Here is a 23,331-nt window from a genome sequence, read left to right on the forward strand (position 1 = left end):
TGTCATTTATTTAATTTGTTACATTGTGAAAGACATCTTTAATGATCACACCTTTGATCACACATGGGATAGAAATGATGGAAATTTCATGTTCAGTCAATTTTAATCGGTAGTGAAAGTGTATTGCCTAATGTGAAAACAGTGTAATGTACTGTAATTTACAGTACTGTAGCATACTACACTCAAATAGCACTTTTCAAACATGTATCTAAAAAAAAATGCTATTGGATTAACTGGTTGTTAAGATAACTAAATTGTGTTTTGATGATTAAACCAAAGTACTCATTATATTTTGCAGTAAACTTATATTTTGGATCAATGGCTGTGAGGTGAAAGATGTCTCCAAACAAAATGAATGCACAATGAAAGGTTTTGAATGTAAGACTGGCTGCGTATCAAGTGTTACCAGGTTGGGGTATTGCTCTAGGAGTTTATAAAATGCAACACATACTTAAGAAAATAGTACTAAAATGATAAATACTGTAGTAGGGGCTGGATTGTGCTGTCACATTGACACCGGGGCAGAGAAGATGTTGACAGGGAGGACATTGCAAATTGTGACCATAGGGCTTTTTTAGGCCGATGGCATTGGGGGGAGGGATGAAGATAGGAGAGTGTGTGCTTGCATGAGTGCGTATGTGTGCGTATGTGTGCTTGCATGAGTGCGTTGCCTCCGTGTGCATGCATGTCGGTGTTTGTGCGTGTGTGTGGTGTGTGTGTGGGGTGTCTGTGGAGGGAGTTTGCCTGTGGAGCCGAGCATGTGGGTGCCCACCCACTCAGCGGCTCGCGGCCCTCGTCACTTCGCATCAATCCACAGCCCCTCGATAAAAATAGGACAGCCGTCCTTAAGCTATGTGGTACTGTGGAGAGCGGCATGGGCCGACTTTGGGCCTCTCTGGCTCAGATGAGACTGAGACAGTCTGTTGTCATGCCAGCCACGTTGTCATATCTCCTCTCTCAAAAATACACACTGTTCCATAGCATCTCAATCTCTCTTGACCTTGTCTTCAGTTACAGCACACAAACAACCACAAGTGTATTACCTATTAGAACACAACAGTTGCAACAACAAACTTGTGTAACCAGTCTACCCCAGTGACCTCTTCAAACCAAACCAGACCACAACACTTGCTACTCCCAATTTCCAATAAAAATGTGTGTTTGTGTGTGGAGTGGACTTGGCCCTTGTATGTTGAATTTAAACTTTGCTCACATCAATGTCAGGATCTGGCTAAATGTATATAGGCCATGAGGAAATGGATGCAGAGGATGAAAATAAAGGGTGCAGTTGTACCATGGCAGCTTCCCCATGGCAGCACAGGAGCTTCACACTTCATTATTACAAGACCAGTGACGTGTGAAACCATTATAGAGAAGCAGGGAGGTAGGGAGGGAAGATAAGGGGCAACTGATACCCCAAAACACAGTGAGGCTTCGCTGGATGCAGGGTGAGACCATCCCCTTGGAAACCCTCCTTAATGTATTAAACAGCTGGGCGGCGTTACTTGTCCCACTTCAACAGAGAACAGTAATAGTTAGTGTGACTGGGAGCAGCAACTAGTGATCAGGAAATAATGTCCAGAGTCAGAGATACATTTAGATGCACAACAATCTTTCAGCATATCCAGGTGATGGTCAAGCATGTGAGATAATATATTTTTTGAGGCAAATATAAACTTTTTGGGGCTGTAGAACTGGAGAAAAAATATACTTCACTAAAAAGTCAGACTATGTCTTATACTCCCACCCAGTGGTGAAAAGTAGAGAATCACATATGTGTCCACGTCACCTGAGTCAAGGCGGAGGGAGGCTCTCGAATCTCATAGAAAACCATGATAAAATCTCATGAACATTTTATTATAGGGGTGTGTTAACTACGTCCGTTTGATTCAGAGTTATAATTTAAATGTATTAATTGGTCACATAATCTCGCATGAAGATTTTTAAAGAGTTCTAACGTCTATGAACGAAAGAATAACATTTCAAATTGATTATGTAGTTGATTAATTATTCCCTCAAATGCAATAATGGAAATTATTAATTATTTCCTGGCAATCACTAAAACAATATACGAGGCAGCAACCATATTCTGCTAAAGTTTTATCTAGCAGGCAATACACGCGGATAGTCGTAGGGTGTGGAAGACCCTGAACGGCCAAGATGGCGGCGTCCATGGCAGATGCCGGGGAGTTTGAGAAGTGGTTGAATGATCGACTAGACTCCTTGGAAGTGGACCAGGAGGTGTATGGAGCTTATATTTTAGGAATACTTCAAGAGGAGGAGAGTGACGAAGAGAAGGAGGACGCACTGCTAGGAATTCTATCTGCGTTTTTGGTAAATATAGGGGGCAGACATGCCATGCTTGCGCCGTGGTAAGTTAGTCAGCTGGCTAACTGCTCAATGGTTACACGTGGGTTTTAACTACGCTAACTAACTGAGTGACTACAATTGATCTGTTCCCATATAACTAACTGGTAACAACGTTAGCAACATGTGCCAATCTACCATTAGCCATATTTGGAGATGGGGAATCAAACCTGAAGTTATCCAGACCCTTTCTATTATTAGCCGGCTAGCCCATGTTGAGACTTCGGTGGAACTCTCCAGACAAACAGATGGTTATGACATACAGCAGGGTGGCCATGTCTCGAGAGCTACTGAGTACCGATCCATTTGCAGGATTTAGTTGTTTTCACTAATCAGCTGCTCGTCCGGTTCAGTTGAATCAAGTTTGTTAGATCAGGGTTGGAGAAAGCCTACATACTCTGTAGGCTACTCCAAAAGTTGGCAACACCTGACATGGCACATTATACTAACTGACGATTCACTGACACTACGTCCTTCCTACTTGCTCTCAAAGGAGAAGGTGGTCGCTGCAGCTCAATGTGGCGTGTGGGTGTCTCGAAAGAAAAGTAGTGGCCCTCTTTCAGCATTGTGGAACAATGCGCCACATCTATTTCCATGGGCACAAGCACTGTTCATGACACAAACTGTTCACCCCTCTTTTTGAGAGAAAATTTGGAAGGTTGAACGTTTATTTCCTTATATTCTACACATTTTGTCATGACGTGCACAGAATATTTAGCGGTTTTAAAGCTCATTGTCTTGCAATTCTAAACATTTTGCCATGTCTAATGCGTATTCATTTGATATTTCAGTGACTCAAACATTACAACATTTATGGGCTAAATACAACCTAGCTAAAAACCGTTAGCTGACATGGGCTAGTACAGGTATTCCCAAACTGGGGTGTACACGCAATGCCGTCGGGGGTAAGCTAAATAAAAATGTGATTAACATAAAAAATATATATATCACAGTTCTCGGTAGTTTACATTCACCTTAGCCAAATACATTTAAACTCCGTTTTTCACTATTCCTGACATTTAATCCGAGTAAACATTCCCTGTTTTAGGTCAGTTAGGATCACCACTTTATTTTAAGAATGTGAAATGTCAGAATAATAGAGAATTATTTCTTTCAGCTTTTATTTCTTTCATCACATTCCCAGTGGGTCAGAAGTTTACATACACTCAATTAGTATTTGGTAGCATTGCCTTTAAAATGTTTAACTTGGGTCAAACGTTTTGTGCAGCCTTCCACAAGCTTCCCACAATAAGTTGGGTGAATTTTGGCCCATTTCCTCCTGACAGAGCTGGTGTAACTGAGTCGGGTTTGTAAGGCTCCTTGCTCGCACACACTTTTTCAGTTCTGCCCACAAATGTTCTATGGGATTGAGGTCAGGGCTTTGTGATGGCCACTCCAATACCTTGGCTTTGTTGTCCTTAAGCCATTTTGTCACAACTTAGGAAGTATGCTTGGGGTCATTGTCCATTTGGAAGACCCATTTGCGACCAAGCTTTAAATTCCTGATTGATGTCTTGAGATGTTGCTTCAATGTCACATAATTTTCCTCCCTCATGATGCCATCTATTTTGTGAAGTCCACCAGTCCCTCCTGCAGCAAAGCAGGAGACAGAACGCGTCTCCTTCCTGAGCGGTATACCGGCTGCGTGGTCCCATGGTGTTTATACTTGCGTACTATTGTTTGTACAGATGAATGTGGTACCTTCAGGCGTTTGGAAATTGCTCCCAAGGATGAACCAGACTTGTGTAGGTCCACAAATTTTTTTTCTGAGGTCTTGGCTGATTTCTTTTGATTTTCCCATGATGTCAAGCAAAGAGGCACTGAGTTTGAAGGTAGGCCTTGAAATGCATCCACAGGTACACCTCCAATTGACTCAAATGATGTCAATTAGCCTATCAAAAGCTTCTAAAGCCATGACATCATTTTCTGGAATTTTCCAAGCTGTTTAAAGGCACAGTCACCTTTAGTGTATGTACACTTCTGACCCAATGGAATTGTGATACAGTGAATTATAAGTGAAATAATCCGTCTGTTCAATTGTTGGAAAAATGACTTGTCATGCACAATGTAGATGTCCTAACCGACTAGCCAAAACTATAGTTTGTTAACAAGACATGTGTGGAGTGGTTGAAAAACAGGTTTTAATGACTCCAACCTAAGTGTATGTAAACTTCCGACTTCCACTCTGTTTGTGTGTATGTGTGTGTATATATATATATATATACACACACACACACTACCGTTCAAAAGTTTGTGGTCACTTAGAAATGTCCTTGTTTCTCAAACTAGACACTAATGTACATGTCCTTTTGCTCAGTTGTGCACCGGGGCCTCCCACTCCTCTTTCTATTCTGGTTAGAGCCAGTTTGCGCAGTTCTGTGAAGGGAGTAGTACACAGCGTTGTACGAGATCTTCAGTTTCTTGGCAATTTCCCGAATGGAATAGCCTTAATTTCTCAGAACAAGAATAGACTAACGAGTTTCAGAAGAAAGTTCTTTGTTTCTGGCCATTTTGAGCCTGTAATCGAACCCACAAATGCTGATAGTCTAAAGAAGGCCAGTTTTATTGCTCCTTTAAGCAGAACACCAGTTTTCAGCTGTGCTAACATAATTGGAAGAGGGTTTTCTAATAATCAATTAGCCTTTTAAAATGATAAACTTGGATTAGCTAACACAACGTGCCATTGGAACACAGGAGTGATGGTTGCTGATAATGGGCCTCTGTAAGCCTATGTAGATATTCCATATCAAATCAGCCGTTTCCAGCTACAGTAGTCATTTACAACATTAACAATGTCTACACTATTTCTGATCAATTTGATGTTATTTTAATGGACAAAAAAAATTGCTTTTCTTTCAAAAACAAGGAAATTTCTTAAGTGACCACAAACCTTTGAACGGTAGTGTGTAAGATGGCTAAATAAAAAGCTATATTATTATATTATTTGTGCCCTGGTCCTATAAGATCTCCTTGTCACTTCCCACGAGCCGGGTTGTGACAAAAACTCACACTCATTCTTATGTTTAATAAATGTATCGTGTGTGTGTGTGTGGCAGGCTTACAATGATGGCAAAAAACAACATTTGAGAGTGTGCTGACCCTGGTGCTAGAGGGGGTACGCAGCTGGAAGTTGAATGTTTGAAGGGGTACGGGACTATAAAACGTTTGAGAACCACTGGGCTAGTTGATCTGGACATTTCTGACAATTGATAAATATCGCTCTAATGTATACAATCACTGACATGACGAGGAAAACTGATGATGCACTACCCTATTTCAAAATTGCACCTTGTGCATTCCACTATTACAACTTCAAGAGTATGTTGAATGCCAGACTGCCGCCCCCTCGCGCCCCCCATAGTTTGTGAACCACTGGGTTAGACCATTTGTTCCAATCCGGCCCGGGAGCCCATTCAATCTAGCCCGGCGGGAGGTTTGAGTTAAAAAAATATATACAGTGGGGAGAACAAGTATTTGATACACTGCCGATTTTGCAGGTTTTCCTACTTACAAAGCATGTAGAGGTCTGTAATTTTTATCATAGGTACACTTCAACTGTGAGAGACGGAATCTAAAATCACATTGTATGATTTTGAGATGCTTCTTATGGAGGCACTCCTTAGTTGCCCTGGCTGTGTGTTTCGGGTCGTTGTCATGCTGGACGACCCAGTCACGACCCATCTTCAATGCTCTTACTGAGGGAAGGAGGTTGTTGGTCAAGATCTCGCGATACATGGCCCCATCCATCCTCCCCTCAGTACGGTGCAGTCGTCCTGTCCCCTTTGCAGAAAAGCATCCCCAAAGAATGATGTTTCCACCTCCATGCTTCACGGTTGGGATGGTGTTCTTGGGGTTGTACTCATCCTTCTTCTTCCTCCAAACACGGCGAGTGGAGTTTAGACCAAAAAGCTATATTTTTGTCTCATCAGACCACATGACCGTCTCCCATTCCTCCTCTGGATCATCCAGGTGGTCATTGGCAAACTTCAGACGGGCCTGGACATGCGCTGGCTTGAGCAGGGGGACCTTGCGTGCGCTGCAGGATTTTAATCCATGACAGTGTAGTGTGTTACTAATGGTTTTCTTTGAGACTGTGGTCCCAGCTCTCTTCAGGTCATTGACCAGGTCCTGCCGTGTAGTTCTGGGCTGATCCCTCACCTTCCTCATGATCATTGATGCCCCACGAGGTGAAATCTTGCATGGAGCCCCAGACCGAGGGTGATTGACCGTCATCTTGAACTTCTTCCATTTTCTAATAATTGCGCCAACAGTTGTTGCCTTCTCACCAAGCTGCTTGCCTATTGTTCTGTAGCCCATCCCAGCCTTGTGCAGGTCTACAATTTAACCCTGATGTCCTTACACCGCTCTCTGGTCTTGGCCATTGTGGAGAGGTTGGAGTCTGTTTGATTGAGTGTGTGGACAGGTGTCTTTTATACAGGTAACGAGTTCAAACAGGTGCAGTTAATACAGGTAATGAGTGGAGAACAGGAGGGCTTCTTAAAGGAAAACTAACAGGTCTGTGAGAGCTGGAATTCTTACTGGTTGGTAGATGATCAAATACTTATGTCATGCAATAAAATGCAAATTAATTACTTAAAAATCATACAATGTGATTTTCTGGATTTTTGTTTTAGATTCCGTCTCCCACAGTTGAAGTGTATTTATGATCAAAATTACAGACCTCTACATGCTTTGTAAGTAGGAAAACCTGCAAAATCGGCAGTGTATCAAATACTTGTTCTCACTGTATATACTTTGGGTTAAACACTCCTGGCCACTCTTGAACATCTAAAACTAGTAATTATGTATAAATTATAATGGACCTCAACATTTTCAAATAAATGCTATTTTTTGTATAGGCTGCTATCCTACTTGAAATAAAATCAGTGGAGGGAATGGCCATGTTAGCTACCACCGGCGACACGACCGTGATACAGCTGCCCAGTCGGAAGCACTTTAGGTCGGCGGGCTGGTCGATACAACACCTGTACACTGGTCGCCGGCTCATCGACTCGTCGTGCAGCCCAATCAGCAACGCAAAATGGTCTCGAGTGGCAACAAATCTGCCCAATTAGCTGATTCACTTTCCATACACCCACTCCTTTCAACACACCCACTCGTCCATACTAAAGTTGCCATATTGGGCTGCATCTAACCATACTTGTCTCAAAGTAGTGATGTTCAAATTCACTAACTAATTGCATCTCCATACTCCACTGTCTTCCATGCACAGGAGGATGAGAAACTTGAAGATATCTGCAAAGAGATCATTAGTCAGTGGGCTGAGAGCTGTGCCCGGTCGGCAACCAAAAACAAGGAGGATGGTATGAACATCAATCAAAAGCTAGAAACTTAAAAGACAGAACATTATTCTAGCTGTACTTTCAGACATGAGCTAATAGCTGGAGCAGACGTTGTATGAATTATCTGTTGAATTTCCTCTCTCTCTCTGTCTTTAGCTGAGGTACTGGCCATTGCCAATCTGATAGAGAAGCAGGCACAGATTGTGGTGAAACAGAAGGAAGTATCTCAGGAGTCCAGGAAGAGGAAAGAAGCTAAAGAAGCAGTCCTGGCTCAATATGCCAATATCACAGATGACGAGGAATATCCTTGGCTCAATATATTGCAACTATTGTGTGCCCCTACAGTTATGCTTTGCCCCTTGTTAAGCCTATACAGCTCTAAAGGTCTTAAGTGTTTATTTCTGTAATTTATAATGAAAGCAGTGTCTCTCAAAATGTTCATTTTTATGTGACTGCAATGCGGAACACTATTTTTCAAGTTTCCTTGACATGAACACTGAAGCTGAAGAGGAGGAGCAGGCTTTTCCCCCCAGTGGTGATAAATGTATCCTGTCTATGCCTCCCATTGCTCCTCCTATAACTCCTATTGAGGAAAAATGTACTTACTGTGATATGTGGTTGTCCTACCTAGCTATCTTAAGATGAATGCACTAACTGTGTCACTCTGGATAAGAGTGTCTGCTAAATGACTAAAATGGAATGCAAATGTATTGTTTACTGCATTAAGTAATATTTAACGAGTACTATATTTTTAAAAGACCACTTATGGCACCATCAACTTCTTAACCCAAGTAATAGTACATTTTGGTCTGTATTTGTAAAGTGCCTTGGAATAAGAGAGCTGATCCAGGATCAGTGTTGCCTGTTAAATCTTGATTAAGATGATCCTAGATCAGATCCTAGATCAGCACTCCTACTATGAGAAGCTTTAGGAATAGGGGCGCTGGTTTTGCTGTGAAACTCCTTTACTGGTCGCCTCAGCCCTGTTTAAGAACACCAACGTGGAGGAGGTTTTGAGCAGGAAGAAGCAGCAGAGGGACCAGGCTAAGGAAGACTCGCATAAGAAGAAAGAGACGGACAAGATGCAGCGTGAGAAGGATAAACTAGCCAGGCAGGACAGGAAGGACAAGGAGAAGAAACGCACACAGAAAGGGGAACGCAAAAGATGAGAAAAACAAATGACACTTTGGGACATTGTCACATGAAATGTTTTGTTACTGGATAAAAAACTGAAATCAACATCTATTTTTACATTTCCCTTATTACCACCCTTATGATTGTAACATATTACAACAAGAATTTGTCTGGACATTGTTTTAACCAATTACCATTTGTTTTCTATTGGTTTCAGTCATCAAGCTTTATCTAAAGCTGGGACACAGTCCATCTATCTACAATGTGTTATTTCTCAACTGATTAATTAATAAAGTAAATCAGTGACTCTATGAAAAGCCAACATTAATAGTCTATCTCTACTTGCTATGATCAACCTGCACAAGCTCTTGCCTGTATCTGTCATCCTATCATGTTGAAACTAGAGGCGGATGTATCTGTATCATTGCTGTCCCTGCCTCCTTTTCAATATGCCTCTACTAATAGGGAGACTGTCTCTGAAAATTAATAGTCATTCACTAGATGTAGTATGCAAGCCTTCGCTCTAAAATGTTTGCCCAGTTTAAGTAATAATTTTCCAAGATAAATGTTTTTAAATGGCATTCAAATGTTCTGCAATTACAAAAACAGGAAGGGGAAGTGCCCTATGGGATCTTAACTCACTCAGATTGAGACACTGCTAGTATATGCCAATGTGTTGCAAATGCTTTTCCTCTTTGGAGATGGATTCACTCAAGGCTCACACTCATGTCAGTCATATTAAATACATTCAGTTTGGCACCCCAGTCTTCATGTACTGTCTATGCACTCTCTTGTATGAGAATCAGAACAACGTGGCGGTTGATACTGTATACCTCGATTATATCCTATACAATGTTTGCAGAATGGCAATGGGGTTCATTTTCAACATATTTTTTGAATAAATAAATGCCATTTTAAAGAGCTTTATTGTTTTTTGCTTTAATAAAACAAACAATTATCGTGAAACATACCATTTGAAACAGGAACATTAAAAATACAGGGGTTTGAACATGTTTGCCACCTGTCTTACGAGTGTGTATTATGTCTTTGATAGTATGTGTCCATCAAACTTAATTCTTATGTTTTTGAAATGAGCTGTAATGCAGCGTGATTAACATTCAGAGAACTAAATTCAAAATAAGAATAACATAAGATTTAATTAACATCAATGCATGACCAGTCCAAATTTCTAACCTACTGAGAGTAAGTAAAAACAATACACTGACTATGTTGCTTTTCAGGTAAACCGAGAAAACACGAGGCTTCAAGTTGACGATTGATTGGTATGTTAACATGGAATATGACAGAAAAGTGGTTCCCATTGCCATATCCACTCAACTTAAGAGGAGGCAATGATCACTTATCCACAATTATTGGTTGTTAAGAAGCATATTAGAGAACTGAATGTCAAATCACATTCAAATAAATAAGTAAAACAATCAGGAAAACATTCAAATGACTGCCATGTTTTAATAATTATAAATAGTGTCTTTAAATAATATTCGGCCTTTCCAAGATTCCCATTATTTTCGATGACCCTAATCACAAAATGTGGTGATTTTGAAGATAAATTAAGCCTCAACACATTTCATATTATGAATTCCCCTAGCCCAAGAGCAACTATCAATCAAATTGTATTAACATTTGTGGCCACTAAGGTAAATTAAACAAATTTTCCTTGCAATGATTGCAAGGACCCTAGCTCTAAGGTAGTTGACAATACTGATGAATGTAATATTGTATATTCTCCTACAGTTATCACCCCCACCATATCTGATCAGGCTCTGCTCTCTCTCATGTTCCTAATAATAGCTCGTTAACAGGGAATTACTGGGGCTGAAGGGATTATGGGGATTCTCAATTAAACAGCATAATAGAATTGTACTGCCATTTAAAATAAAGGCACCCGCGGTTATCCCATTACATTGTTCTGAATCACCTGCTTAAAGATACATTTTAAATAAGACTGATAATCTTCAAAAATAATCAATTTCCTCTATTTGCTCAAACTGAGCCTACATACAAGAATTACTTCTGTTCTGTCTAATGATGTGATCAAAATTTAATCTGGCCTAATGTTCCTCACTGGTCTTGCTCTCAGCAACATCTATAGCATGAACGTGAGTGAGTGTCACATGTGAACCATAGGATGGCTCAGTGGCATCAGAACTGGATAAGTGTTCTCCCTGGGCTGGTATCCTCAGAGGTGCTCTGCTCATCCAGCTAGTCCATGTTGGACTTGGGTAGGGTCATCTGTAGGGCACACCACAGGGCAGTGCGGGACTTCCTTGTGGTCAAACACAGATCCCTCAGTGCTGTAGCAAGCAGCAGGATATCTAGCAAGAATATAGGCAAAAAAATAAAACAGTAGTGGTATAAAGTAATTAAGTAAAAATACTTGAAAGTACTACTTAAGTTGTTTTTTGGGGTATCTGTACTGTACTATTTATATTTTTGACAACTTTTACTTCACTACATTCCTAAAAAAAATTATGTACTTTTTACCCCATACATTTTCCCTGACACCCAAAAGTACTCGTAACATTTTTAATGCTTAGCAGGACAGGAAAATTGTCTAATTCACACTTATCAAGAGAACATCCCTGGTCATCCCTACTGCCTCTGATCTGGCAGACTCACTAAACACATGCTTCCTTTGTAAAATATGTCTTGAGTGTTGGAGCATGCCCCTGGCTATCTATTTTTATTTTAAATGGTGCCGTCTAGTTTGCTTAATATAAGAAATTTGAAAGGATTTATACTTTTCCTTTTGATACTTAAGTATATTTAAAACGAAATACTTTTAGACTTTTACTCAAGTAGGATTTTACTGGGTAACTTTCACTTTAATTTGAGTCATTTTCTATTAAGGTATTTTTACTTTTACTCAAGTATGACAATTGGGTATTTTTTCCACCACTGGTTTTTAGGCCTCATCATCAGAGTTGACAAATTCTGCTCATCCCTAACACGAAAAGGCAAATGTAGAAAATAAGCTCTGTTATTTGCTCTTTCAATGAAATAAAATATAAAAGGCTCTACAGAATAAAAAATGGCAGCCATATTTCCAGAATAAATCTAAAACCAAATTGGAAGACAAGCACAGACAAATGCTTGGGGATTCAGTTGTTGAGAACTAGCTGCAGCTCATTAATGACTTCGTGTTGAGTTACCTCTGTCCTCTCTGAAATGTGCACTGGCCTGTCTCTGACGGTTTGAAGTGTTGACAAATTCCTCCTTGCGTCTGGCCTGGGTAATGTAAATAGCCTCGAGGTGTCTGTCCAGCGCTGAACAAATATTGGCATGGAGGGGGAAGCTACGCAGACGCTCCATTTTACCCAGAAGGCTCACCACCTATGATATAAGAGGAAAATAAATTCCATCAAAAATTCTTCAAATGCATTTTGAAACACTCGATGGGTGTTCATCTAGCCTAATTCATGTATTGGTCTTATTTAACTCTTCTATCAACACTCATGCCAACTTGCATGGAATTAGCCATCATCCAATCCTAAAATTCCAAAGTGAACATTTAACATCAGGCACCGGTGCGTCAATCTAAGTAACATAATTTTTTTAAATCCCCATTAAAATCCGTCAGTTTAACCTAGAGATATCTGCATTGGATGCGTCACTTTCCACCACATCTGCCGATGTCGCACTTCCGCATCTGCGTTTGGCCTACAAAACTAATGTGGCCCCAAGTGTCACGGGACTAGTCTGTAGGAAACTGGTACTGGTTTAAAAAATGTATGGAAATATGATGGTAGTTTTGTGCCAACCCAAAAAAGGGGTTAAAAATGTGTAATAAATATATACAGTTGAAGTCAGAAGTTTACATACACAGACAAATACATTTAAACTCAGTTTTTCACAATTCCTGACATTTAATCCTAGTAAAAATTCCCTGTTTTAGGTCAGTTAGGATCACCACTTTATTTTAAGAATGTAAAATGTCAGAATAATAGCAGAGAGAATGATTTATTTCAGCTTTTATTTCTTTCATCACATTCCCAGTGGGTCAGTTACACTCAATTAGTATTTGGTAGCATTGCTTTTAGATTGTTTAACTTGGGTCAAATGTTTCGGGTAGCCTTCCACAAGCTTCCCACAATAAGTTGGGTGAATTTTAGCCCATTCCTCCTGACAGAGCTGGTGCAACTGAGTCGGGTTTGTAGGCCTCCTTGCTCGCACACGCTTTTTCAGTTCTGCCCACAAATTGTCTATGGGATTGAGGTCAGAGCTTTGTGATGGCCACTCCCAATACCTTGACTTTGTTGTCCTTAAGCCATTTTGCCACAACTTTGGAAGTATGCTTGGGGTCATTGTCCATTTGGAAGACCCATTTGCGACAAAACTTTAACTTCCTGACTGATGTCTTGAGGTGTTGCTTCAACATATCCACAATTTTCCTCGCTCATGACGCCATCTATTTTGTGAAGTGCACCAGTCCCTTCTGCAGCAAAGCACCACCACGGGAAGGTGTTCTTCGGCTTGCAAGCCGAAGAACAGGAAAAAGTTTTTTTTCTCCTCCAAACATAACGATGGTCATTATGGCCAAACGGTTCTATTTTTGTTTCATCAGACCAGAGGACATTTCTCCAAAAAGTACGATCTTTGTTCCCATGTGCAGTTGCAAACCGTAGTCTGTCTTTTTTATGGCGGTTTTGGAGCAGTGGCTTCTTCCTTGCTGAGCGGCCTTTCAGGTTATGTCGATATAGGACTCGTTTTACTGTGGATATAGATACTTTTGTACCTGTTTCCTCCAGCATCTTCACAAGGTCTTTTGCTGTTGTTCTGGGATTGATTTGCACTTTTCGCACCAAAGTACGTTCATCTCTAGGAGCCAGAACGCGTCTCCTTCCTGAGTGGTATGACGGCTGCGTGGTCCCATGGTGTTTATACTTGCGTACAATTGTTTATACAGATGAACGTGGTACCTTCAGGCATTTGGAAATTGCTCCCAAGGATGAACCAGACTTGTAATTTTCTTCTGAGGTCTTGGCTGATTTCTTTTGATTTTCCCATGATGTCAAGCAAAGAGGCACTGACTTTGAAGGTAGGCCTTGAAATACATCCACAGGTACACCTTCAATTGACTCAAATTATGTCAATTAGCCTATCAGAAGCTTCTAAAGCCATGACATAATTTTCTAGAATTTTCCAAGCTGTTTAAAGGCACAGTCAACTTAGTGTATGTAAACTTCTGACCCAATGGAATTGTGATACAGTGAATTATAAGTGAAATAATCTGTCTGTAAACAATTGTTGGAAAAATTACATGTGTCTTACACAAAGTAGATGTCCTAACTGACTTGCCAAAACTATAGTTTGTTAACAAGACATTTGTGGAGTGGTTGAAAAACGAGTTTTAATGACTCCAACCTAAGTGTATGTAAACTTCCGACTTCAACTGTATATATATTTCCTGAGCTTTCTTATATCTACTAGATATAGGACAAACACTTCAAAACATTGTTTCTTATGATTTCTTTTTTGACTGTCTTTTTTGCCATTTACAGTGCATTCGGGAAGTATTCAGACCCCTTGACTTTTTCCACATTTTGTTACGTTAAAGCCTTATTCTAAAATGGATTAAATCACTTTTTTCCCCCTCATCAATCTACACAATACTCCATAATGCCAAAGCATGAAAAGGTTTTTAGAAATGTTTGCAAATGTATAAATTAAATAACATTTACATAAGTATTCAAACCCTTTACTCAGTCCTTGTTGAAGCACCTTTGGCAGCAATTACAGCCTTGATTCTTCTTGGGTATGACGCTACAAGCTTGGCACACCTGTATTTGGGGAGTTCTTCTCTCCAGATCCTCTCAAGCTCTGTCAGGTTGGATGGAGAGCATTGCTGCACAGCTATTTTCAGGTCTCTCCAGAGATGTTCGATTGGGTTCAAGTCCGGGCTCTGGCTGTGTCACTCAAGGACATTCAGAGACTTGTCCCGAAGCCACTCCTACGTTGTCTTGGCTGTGTGCTTAGGGTTGTTGTTCTATTGGAAGGTGAACCTTTGTCCCAGTCTGAGGTCCTGTCTGTTCTGACTGAGCCTGACCACTCTGCCTGCCCCTGACCCTGCCTGCCGACCTGTACCTCTGCCTCCCTCTGGATTACCGACCTCAGCCTGCCTTGACCTGTCTACTGCTTGCCTCTGTTGGAACATTACACATTATTACTTCGACAGTCTGCATCTGGGTCTTACCTTGATTTGTGATATTGCCACCACCATGCATCACCGTAGGGATGGTGCCAGGTTTCCTCCAGAAGTGGCACTTGGCATTCAGACCAAATAGTTCAATCTTGGTTTCATTAGGCCAGAGAATCTTGTTTCTCATGGTCTAACAGTCCTTTTGGCAAACTCCAAGCGGGCTGTCATGTGGCTTTTACTGAGGAGTGGGTTCCGTCTGGCCACTCTACCATTAAGGCCTGATTGCTGGAGTGCTGCAAAGATGGTTGTCCATCTGGAAGGTTCTCCCATCTCCACAGAGGAACTCTGGAGCTCTGTCAGAGTGACCATCGGGTTCTTGGTTACCTCCCTGACCAAGCCCTTCTCCCCCGATTGCTCAGTTTGGCCGGGCGGCCAGCTCTAGGAAGAGTCTTGGTATTTCCAAACTTCTTCCATATAAGAATGATGGAGGCCACTGTGTTTTGGGGGACCTTTAATGCTGCGGAAATGTTTTGGTACCCTTCCCCAGATCTGTGCCTCGACACAAGGGTCTGAATACTTATGTAAATAAGGTATTAATGTTTTTTATTTTTAATCAATTTGCAAACATTTCTAAAAACCTGTTTCCGCTTTGTCATTATGGGGTATTGTGTATAGGTTGATGAGGGAACATTTTTCCCCAATCAATTTTAATAAGGCTGTAACGTAACAAAATATGGAAAAAGTCAGTGAATCTGAATACTTTCCGAATGTACTGTATGAATGTGATGTGTTATTCAATGCGTTTCTATAGTAGTAAAGGCCAAATTCAATACTTTATCAAATCTTTAAAAATATATATATTTGATACCTAAAGGGGTCCTAAAATTCTAAATCAAATAGCCAAATGATCCATAGCATGACCATCTTAAAACAATTCCATATGTCAGCTTAGAATCCCCCCCCCCCCCCCCCCCCCGGCTTAGACTTTTAAGAATGAACATTTCTCACCTTGGCTTGTTCTCGGATCTGGTCCACGATGAGACGGTCCACTCTGGAAGGGTTAGGTGGGATTTTGGGGAGGGCACTGCTGGTCACCACAGAAATCCGCTTTCCAGGATAACTCATGGTAAGGACGTCCTCGGTCTAAAACACATAATACAAAAAAACACTTAATGCCAACCAGTCGAACTATACATTTTAATCCTAGTTTGCGAGTCATTCTTACCAAGTATTGTATTGCAGCATAATCAGATAAATAATAAGGATTTCAAGATGATCACAAGAAACAAAAATATTCCCACTAAATGAACCACTCATTTTTATTGCTCACCTTCTTCCTCTCCTTCTCCAGGACTCTCCACTGCTCATAGCACTCCTCCAGGTGGAAGTGGAGCTGGCTCATGGGTCCTCCCCGGTTCCTCATTATCCTCGGGGAGCGGAGGCCTCCCATCAACCCTGGGTAGGGGTTCTCTCCACTGGAGCCCATAACGTCATTGAGGTAAGGGTTTAAAGCTGCAAACTCCCCGTCTGGCAGCAGGTCACACAGGTCCATGGGGGGGATGGAACCGCCGTAGGGGAAGGAGGATCTGGAGTTGAAGCTGGCAGAGTTCAGAGACATGTGGCAGGAGTTCTGTCTGGGGTCATTCACAGCCTGATACATGCAAGGCAGAAAGGCTGGGTTCTTCCCTGCGTTGACTGTGCCATTTCCTCCGCCGAATCTCTGAGAGCCATACATGCTGCCGAGTAGGTCGAGGTAAGGGTTCTGCAGGAGCCCCTGCTTCTTGTCCCCGTCTCCTGTCATGTGAGTGCTGGTCTGGGGCCTTGTCTTCCCATCCAAGCGCTGAGTGGAGGAGCAGCCATCAGCCACCAGCCCAGCCATGTGCATCCTGCTCTTGTCCAGCTGCATCTCAAAGTCACTGTCGCTGGCTCCCCTCCTCAGCCCGCCCATGCCCATCCTGACCTGGTTCTGTCCTGCCCTGCTGTTGTGGAGGCTGGGCCCGTCCCCCTGACTGTAGTCCTGGATGCACGGTGGTGGTCCTCTCTGCATCTGGTGGGAGTGCTGAGGTACAAACTCAGACACAGAGTGGGACAGCATCTTGGATGGCCCAGAGGATAAACAGTTTCCCATTGGCTGCTGATGCTGCTGCTTGAGTTTGTTCTGCAACTGGTCCTGCTGGCTATAATGGTACTGGTTCAGACTCAGGCCCATAGAGAGGGGGTTGCTTCCTTTCTGGACAGCCATCTTGTTTTGGTGAGAAATTGTAGGATTGAAAGATGCTGAGAGTGATTTTGTTTTTTGGAAATACTCAACGTGTTGTGGACCAAATCCAGATAAGTCTTTGGAATCAAAGTCACTCTGTAGCAGCTCTTCGCTCTTCATTCCTCCATCAGTCTCCCTCTGCATGGCTCCATACTCCCCTCCTAGTTCCTTCTTAAACTGCATGGCTTGAGTGGTTTGCCCAGGCATCCTGGTGTTGGAGAAGTTCCTCTGTTCGGCCATGATGTTGTCATACTGCATCTGCACACTCTGCCGGTTCTGGGGCTCCCTACCACATGCGTTGTCCTGCTCACCAACCATCAGAGTCTGGATGTTGCTGGCCAGCTTGTTGACCTCTTGCATGGTGTACTGCTTGGTCCTTCTGGGCTTGGCGCTGATCTGGCCTGGGAACTCTTCATAGTAGTGGTCAAAGCACTGGCTGTTAATCTTGCTCTGGGGGCAGAAGGAGGGTGCAAAAGCATCCATGTGGTCAGAAAGAGCGTTCCCAGACCCACAGAACCCTCCAACCTTCTCAGCTATGTTGTACTCGTGTTTACTCGGCCTCGTGTTTGAACGGTAGGTGTTCCCCACGTTGGGCAGTGGTAGCCCCGGTGGCTTCGGCAGCTCTTGGGTCTGTAGAGAGTATCTAGTGTCCATGTCTCCATTGCAGGAAGAGAGGAGCCACTGCTGGTCACTGGTATCAAAGCCGTTGAAATGCTGGTAGAACTCTTCAGAACCTCTGTTCATTGGCTGCCCTTGTGCTTTACTGAAAGACTCAGGGTAAACATGGTTCGGCAGAAAGTTGGACTGCACTTTGGACTCTGATTGGAAGTACTGCTGGCAATTGTCGCTCATTGACTTGGGAGACCAGACAGATTTCAATTGGGATAATGTCCTGAAAGGAGAGTTGAAAAGTTAAAGGTTAAATACAGTTTTTTAAACACAATTGAAAGTCTCAAAGTCATTACTGGCAAACGTTGCGGTTTCCATTTTCAATTCCCATTAATTTGTCTCCCAATACAATGAAATGAGCTCATATCACTGAAGACAAAAAAATACCCTCCTAATGAATAACTTACTCTTCAGTATAGTAACTGTCCATTTGATCAGCCTCCTCCAAGATATTTGACACCAGCCCATAGAGATCAGCTTCACTTCCACAGTCATTTCCATCTGGGAGATTCCTTGGAGATGTAAAACATAACATTCAAAACACAAAAAGAAGACCATTTACATTTCAAATGGAGTGGGACATATATGAAAAAGTCTAGTGGTTATTAGAAGTTCAACTTAATTTCAAATGGACAGTGTATTCATGAACACCTTGTGTCTTCAAATCACCTATGAAATGTTCTCTATGATTTCAGTACAATAAAATTATAATAAACAAAGATATAAACGCAACATGCAACAATTTCAAAGATTTACTGAGCTACAGTTCATATAAGGAAATCAGTCAATTTAAATAAATTCCTTAGACCCTAAACTATGAATTTTCACATGACTGGGAATACAGATATGCATCTGTTGGTCACAGATACAGTACCATAAAAAAAGTAGGGGAGTGGATCAGAAAACCAGTCTGTATATGGTGTGACCACCATTTGCCTCATGCAGCTCGACACATCTCCTTCGCATAGAGTTGATCAGGCTGTTGAGTGTGGCCTGTGGAATGTTGTCCCATTACTCTTCAATGGCTGTGCGAAGTTTCTGGATATTGGCAGGAACTGGAAGACACTGTCATACACATTGATCCAGAGCATCCCAAACATGCTCAATGGGTGAGATGTCTGGTGAGTATGCAGGCCATGGAAGAACTGGGACATTTTCAGCTTCCAGGAATTGTGTACGGATCCTTGCAATATGGGGCCGTGCATTATCATGCTGAAACCTGAGGTGATGGCGGTGGATGAATGCCACGAAAATGGATCTCGTCACGGTATCTCTATGCATTCAAATTGCCATTGATAAAATACAATTGTGTTTTTTGTCTGTAGCTAATGCCTGCCCATACCATAACCCAGTGGTGTAAAGTCTTTAAGTAAAAATACTTGAAAGTACTACTTAAGTAGTTTTTTGGGGTATCTGTACTTTAATATTCATATTTTTGACTACTTTTACTACTATTTCTAAAGAAAATGTTGTACTTTTTACTCCATACATTTTCCCTGACACCCAAAAGTACTTGTTACATTTTGAATGCTTGGCAGGACAGAACATGGTCCAATTCACACACTTATAAAGAGGACATCCCCGGTCATCCCTACTACCTCTGATCTGGCGGACTCACTAAACACAAATACTTTGTTTGTAAATGATGTCTGAGTGTTGGAGTCTGTAAATAAATATCTGTAAATAAATAAAAAACAAAAATTGTGCCTACTGGTTTGCTTAATATAAGTAATTTGAAATGATTCATACTTTTACTTTTGATACTTAAATACATTTACTTTTGATACTTAAGTATACTTAAAACCAAATACTTTTAGACTTTTACTCAAGTAGTATTTTACTGGGTGACTTTCACTTTTACTTGAGTCATTTTCGATTAAGGTAGCTTTACTTTTACTAAAGTATGACAATTGTGTACTTTTCCCACCACTGCCATAACCCCACTGCCACCATGGGGCACTCTGTTCACAACATTGACATCAGCAAACCGCTCGCCCACACGACGCCATACATGTGGTCTGCGGTTGTGAGGCCGGTTGGAGGTACTGCCAAATTCTCTAAAACGACAGAGATGGCGTATGGTAGAGAAATTAACATTAAATTCTCTGGCAACAGCTCGGGTGGACATTCCTGCAGTCAGCATGCTAATTGCACACTCCCTCAAAACTTGAGACACCTGTGGCATTGTGTTTCTCCTGGCAAAGGAGAAATGCTCACTAACAGGGATGTAAACAAATTTGTGCCCAAAATTTGAAAGAGATAAGCTTTTTGTGCATATGGACATTTTCTGGGGTCTTTTATTTCAGCTCATGAAACATGGAACCTACACTTTACATGTTGCGTTTATATTTTTGTTCAGTATAAATTAAGACTTGGTCTTCCTTTTCCCAATACATTCTTCAGACTGTCAATGTTAAATACTGGTATGACAAAACACAGTATGGACCAGGTCAGTATACAATTCTGAGAGTTGCATTTGAAGTAGTTAGTTTAGGTACCTGCTTTTAACATTGTTCTGGGTGCAATTAATGAGTTGGTATGGATCATCCTGTGCAGACCAGGGTGTGTAGGACATGGGAGGTTCTTCTGGCAATGAGAATTCAGGTAAGGGGATGTATGGCTGCAAGAGTCTTTCATTGTCCGCAGTTCCACAGGTCTGTGAGACAATAAAAAAGGAAATTCATGAACCCTAGTGAAAACGTCAGCCAGTCACTGGTGAGATATACCATTCTGATTCTGTTTTGCCTACAATAGACAATTCATACCAATTCATACCTTAATAAACACGAGCTACTTAATATAAACCATTAATAAACATACTACTTGAATTATTTATCATCTATAGCCTACATTGTAATGAACTGCAATCTAGAAAAGTAAAACATTTATTTTGAATGTCTCACCTGCTGCTTATTTGAGGAAAAGAATGAGTCGGAACCTGCTGATGCACTCTGGAATCGATCAAACGCCATTCTCACTCCTCTTGAACTTGCACTTATTCTATTCGTCACTGCATTATTAAACTAAACATTACAAAGATATTCATACAAACATTCAACAGAACAATACAGTTTCATTGACTAGCTATCTTGATTATTAGATATAACGTTACAGCTAGCAGGGTAATAACATATTGTATTGCACAATGCTAACTCGGCCCAAGTCAAATTGTAATTAAATGTACGTTAGCTAGCAACAGTAAGTTTGCGAACGTTAACTAGATAAATTAGTTACAAAGATAGAAAGAAGGATGCTCAGCAGGTGTCTAGCTAGCTAAACTAGCTGAACCCAAAACAATTAACTTTTATGAGTTCAATCAACAACGTATTCTGAAAAACACAGTAATAACAGACAGTTTCACTTTTGTCCTAAGTTAGCTTTTGTGTCCCTTGTCTCCCTCAGTCACACGATTTATGTCTAACTAAATTTAGCTAGCCAACTGGGCTAGCTAGCTAGCTACTTACCTCCATAAATTCACTTGTAAACAACGTTTCTGTAGGGAATTTTCCCAGAGGAAATGTTCACGATTTAAAAATCTAACTTTTCAAAAATATGATTTAAATCAAACGGACTATAAACAATGACAGGGGAAATCACTAGTACATTGCGGCTAGCTACAAAATTATTGATCTCGAGCTTGCCAGTTGCTCTTCTCGCTTTTGTAAACTATTGTCACGAGCAAGACATTCAGCGGACATCTCATTCAAGATCTTCACAACAACCCCCGCGAATAAAATTATCTTCTTTTATCACTAACTGTCTCAAAGGTGATGATTGGTCCATAAAGAAGCTTTTTCACCCAATGGGTTCCAATAGGGATTGTACACATATAGGGCATAGCAACCAATCATTTTCATAAAATTAAAAGATGGGGGAATCCTATTTTACTATCAATGAGAGACTATATCATAAGGCTTTTTCATGCATAGTGAAGGATTTTGTTGAACACGTATTGTTCTTCTTGAATCATCTTCATGGAACTTTTTTAAATAAGTAAACATGTGGTCGGCTACATCCTAATAAAGTATACAATCATGTGTTACATTAAATACTAATAACTAAGTCATAGCAAAAATAGTGCTTAGTCAAGTCCAGGGCCTCAATTTATTCAACCAAATATGAATAAACTTCCCTTGTACAAGTTGTTGGAGACTTGTCATCTTTGGTTACAAGTGTTGCAAATGCATTGTCCTACAATACCCACAAGATGTCGCTATGTCCATAGTTCTTTTGCTTTGGCCTACTAGATAGACTTGATAGATAGATTAATATGTATGTTACATTGAACTGGGTGAATGGAATATGAATGACAGTTATCCAATATGCTGTAATAGAAATAAGGCCATGTCCATTAAAAAAAACGCCCTTCCTCCTCTTAAACGTCACCAACCGCCACTGCCCTACATAGAGTGGCGAGGATGGCCCAGCACATCACTGGGTGTGAGCTCCCAGCCATCCAGGACGTACATGCCAGGCGGTGTCTGAGAAAGACCCAGCCAACCGAGACATGAACTCTTCTCCATGCTTCCGTCCAGCAGGCGGTACCGGTGCATCAAGGCTCAGACCAACAGACTCCCCCTTACGAAAAAAGATTGCAGTCAGAGTGCAGTATAACTGCACTAACTGTAGTTAGGATGCAGAATAACTGCAGTATGCTGCAAATACTGTGTCCAATATAACACAATTGTTTTTACTGCAGTAATTTTGCAGTGTAACTGAAGTTACAGTGCAATCACTGCGTCCAAAATACCACAGTTGACTGCAGTTACTGCACTTTTACTGCAATTTCAAAACCACTATCTGTTTTGGTAAGGGCCTACGCAGCTTCTATCCCCTGGCCATAAGACTGTTACATGGCTAACTAGTACTTCTCTCCCTCTCCCACAGACTATCCACACGGACTCTAGGCCCATCCACAGGTCTCTACCCACTCTGACACACACACACCTTCACTGTCACTTTTACTCACACTCACTCACACACACACATACACACATCCACACACAATCATTACTGATGCCTCACACTCACACCCACCCTCACACCCACACTGCTGCTAAATTATTATTAATTCGATGTATTACTACCATTACGCTGCAGTTCGTTGTTCATTGATTATTGATTGCATCCCCATGAATATCGTCCAATTTATCCTGCTACTGGTCACTATTAATCTTGGTTACATGTTGATATTACCATTAGTATATTACCATAGTATTGAAATATTCCTGCTACCAGTCACTTTTCAGCCCAGTTTACACTGCTATATTGTTTATTGCTATTAATATCATTATTATTTATCCAGCTACCAATCACTTTTTCCTCATCTATGCCTGCCTACATGTACATCTCGAGTATCCCTGCTCACTGTAAATTTGGTACTGTCACTGTTTCTCTTCTTCTGCCTTTCTTATCTCTTATTTCTCGTGACAAATAAA

General features: G+C 41.2%; 2 protein-coding genes across 2 annotated transcripts; one reads left to right on the forward strand and one right to left on the reverse strand.

Moving 5' to 3' along the window:
* Positions 1 to 1,817: 1,817 nt before the first annotated feature.
* LOC139578556 (coiled-coil domain-containing protein 43-like) lies at positions 1,818 to 9,726 on the forward strand. The gene is made up of 5 exons (XM_071406307.1): positions 1,818 to 2,334; positions 7,601 to 7,691; positions 7,827 to 7,971; positions 8,168 to 8,214; positions 8,652 to 9,726. The coding sequence occupies exons 1-5, from the start codon at positions 2,161 to 2,163 to the stop codon at positions 8,837 to 8,839; spliced, it is 645 nt and encodes a 214-aa protein (XP_071262408.1). The 5' UTR covers positions 1,818 to 2,160; the 3' UTR covers positions 8,840 to 9,726.
* A 1,241-nt stretch (positions 9,727 to 10,967) lies between these two features.
* LOC139562165 (meiosis-specific coiled-coil domain-containing protein MEIOC-like) lies at positions 10,968 to 21,363 on the reverse strand. Its single transcript, XM_071379596.1, is given in 8 exon segments — positions 10,968 to 11,140; positions 11,978 to 12,158; positions 15,973 to 16,107; positions 16,295 to 18,116; positions 18,301 to 18,405; positions 20,392 to 20,549; positions 20,797 to 20,916; positions 21,358 to 21,363. Coding segments are annotated over 8 exon segments (2,700 nt in total).
* Positions 21,364 to 23,331: the final 1,968 nt, after the last annotated feature.

This window comes from Salvelinus alpinus, chromosome 1 (genome assembly GCF_045679555.1).
Source record: "Salvelinus alpinus chromosome 1, SLU_Salpinus.1, whole genome shotgun sequence".
Lineage (NCBI taxonomy): Eukaryota > Metazoa > Chordata > Actinopteri > Salmoniformes > Salmonidae > Salvelinus > Salvelinus alpinus.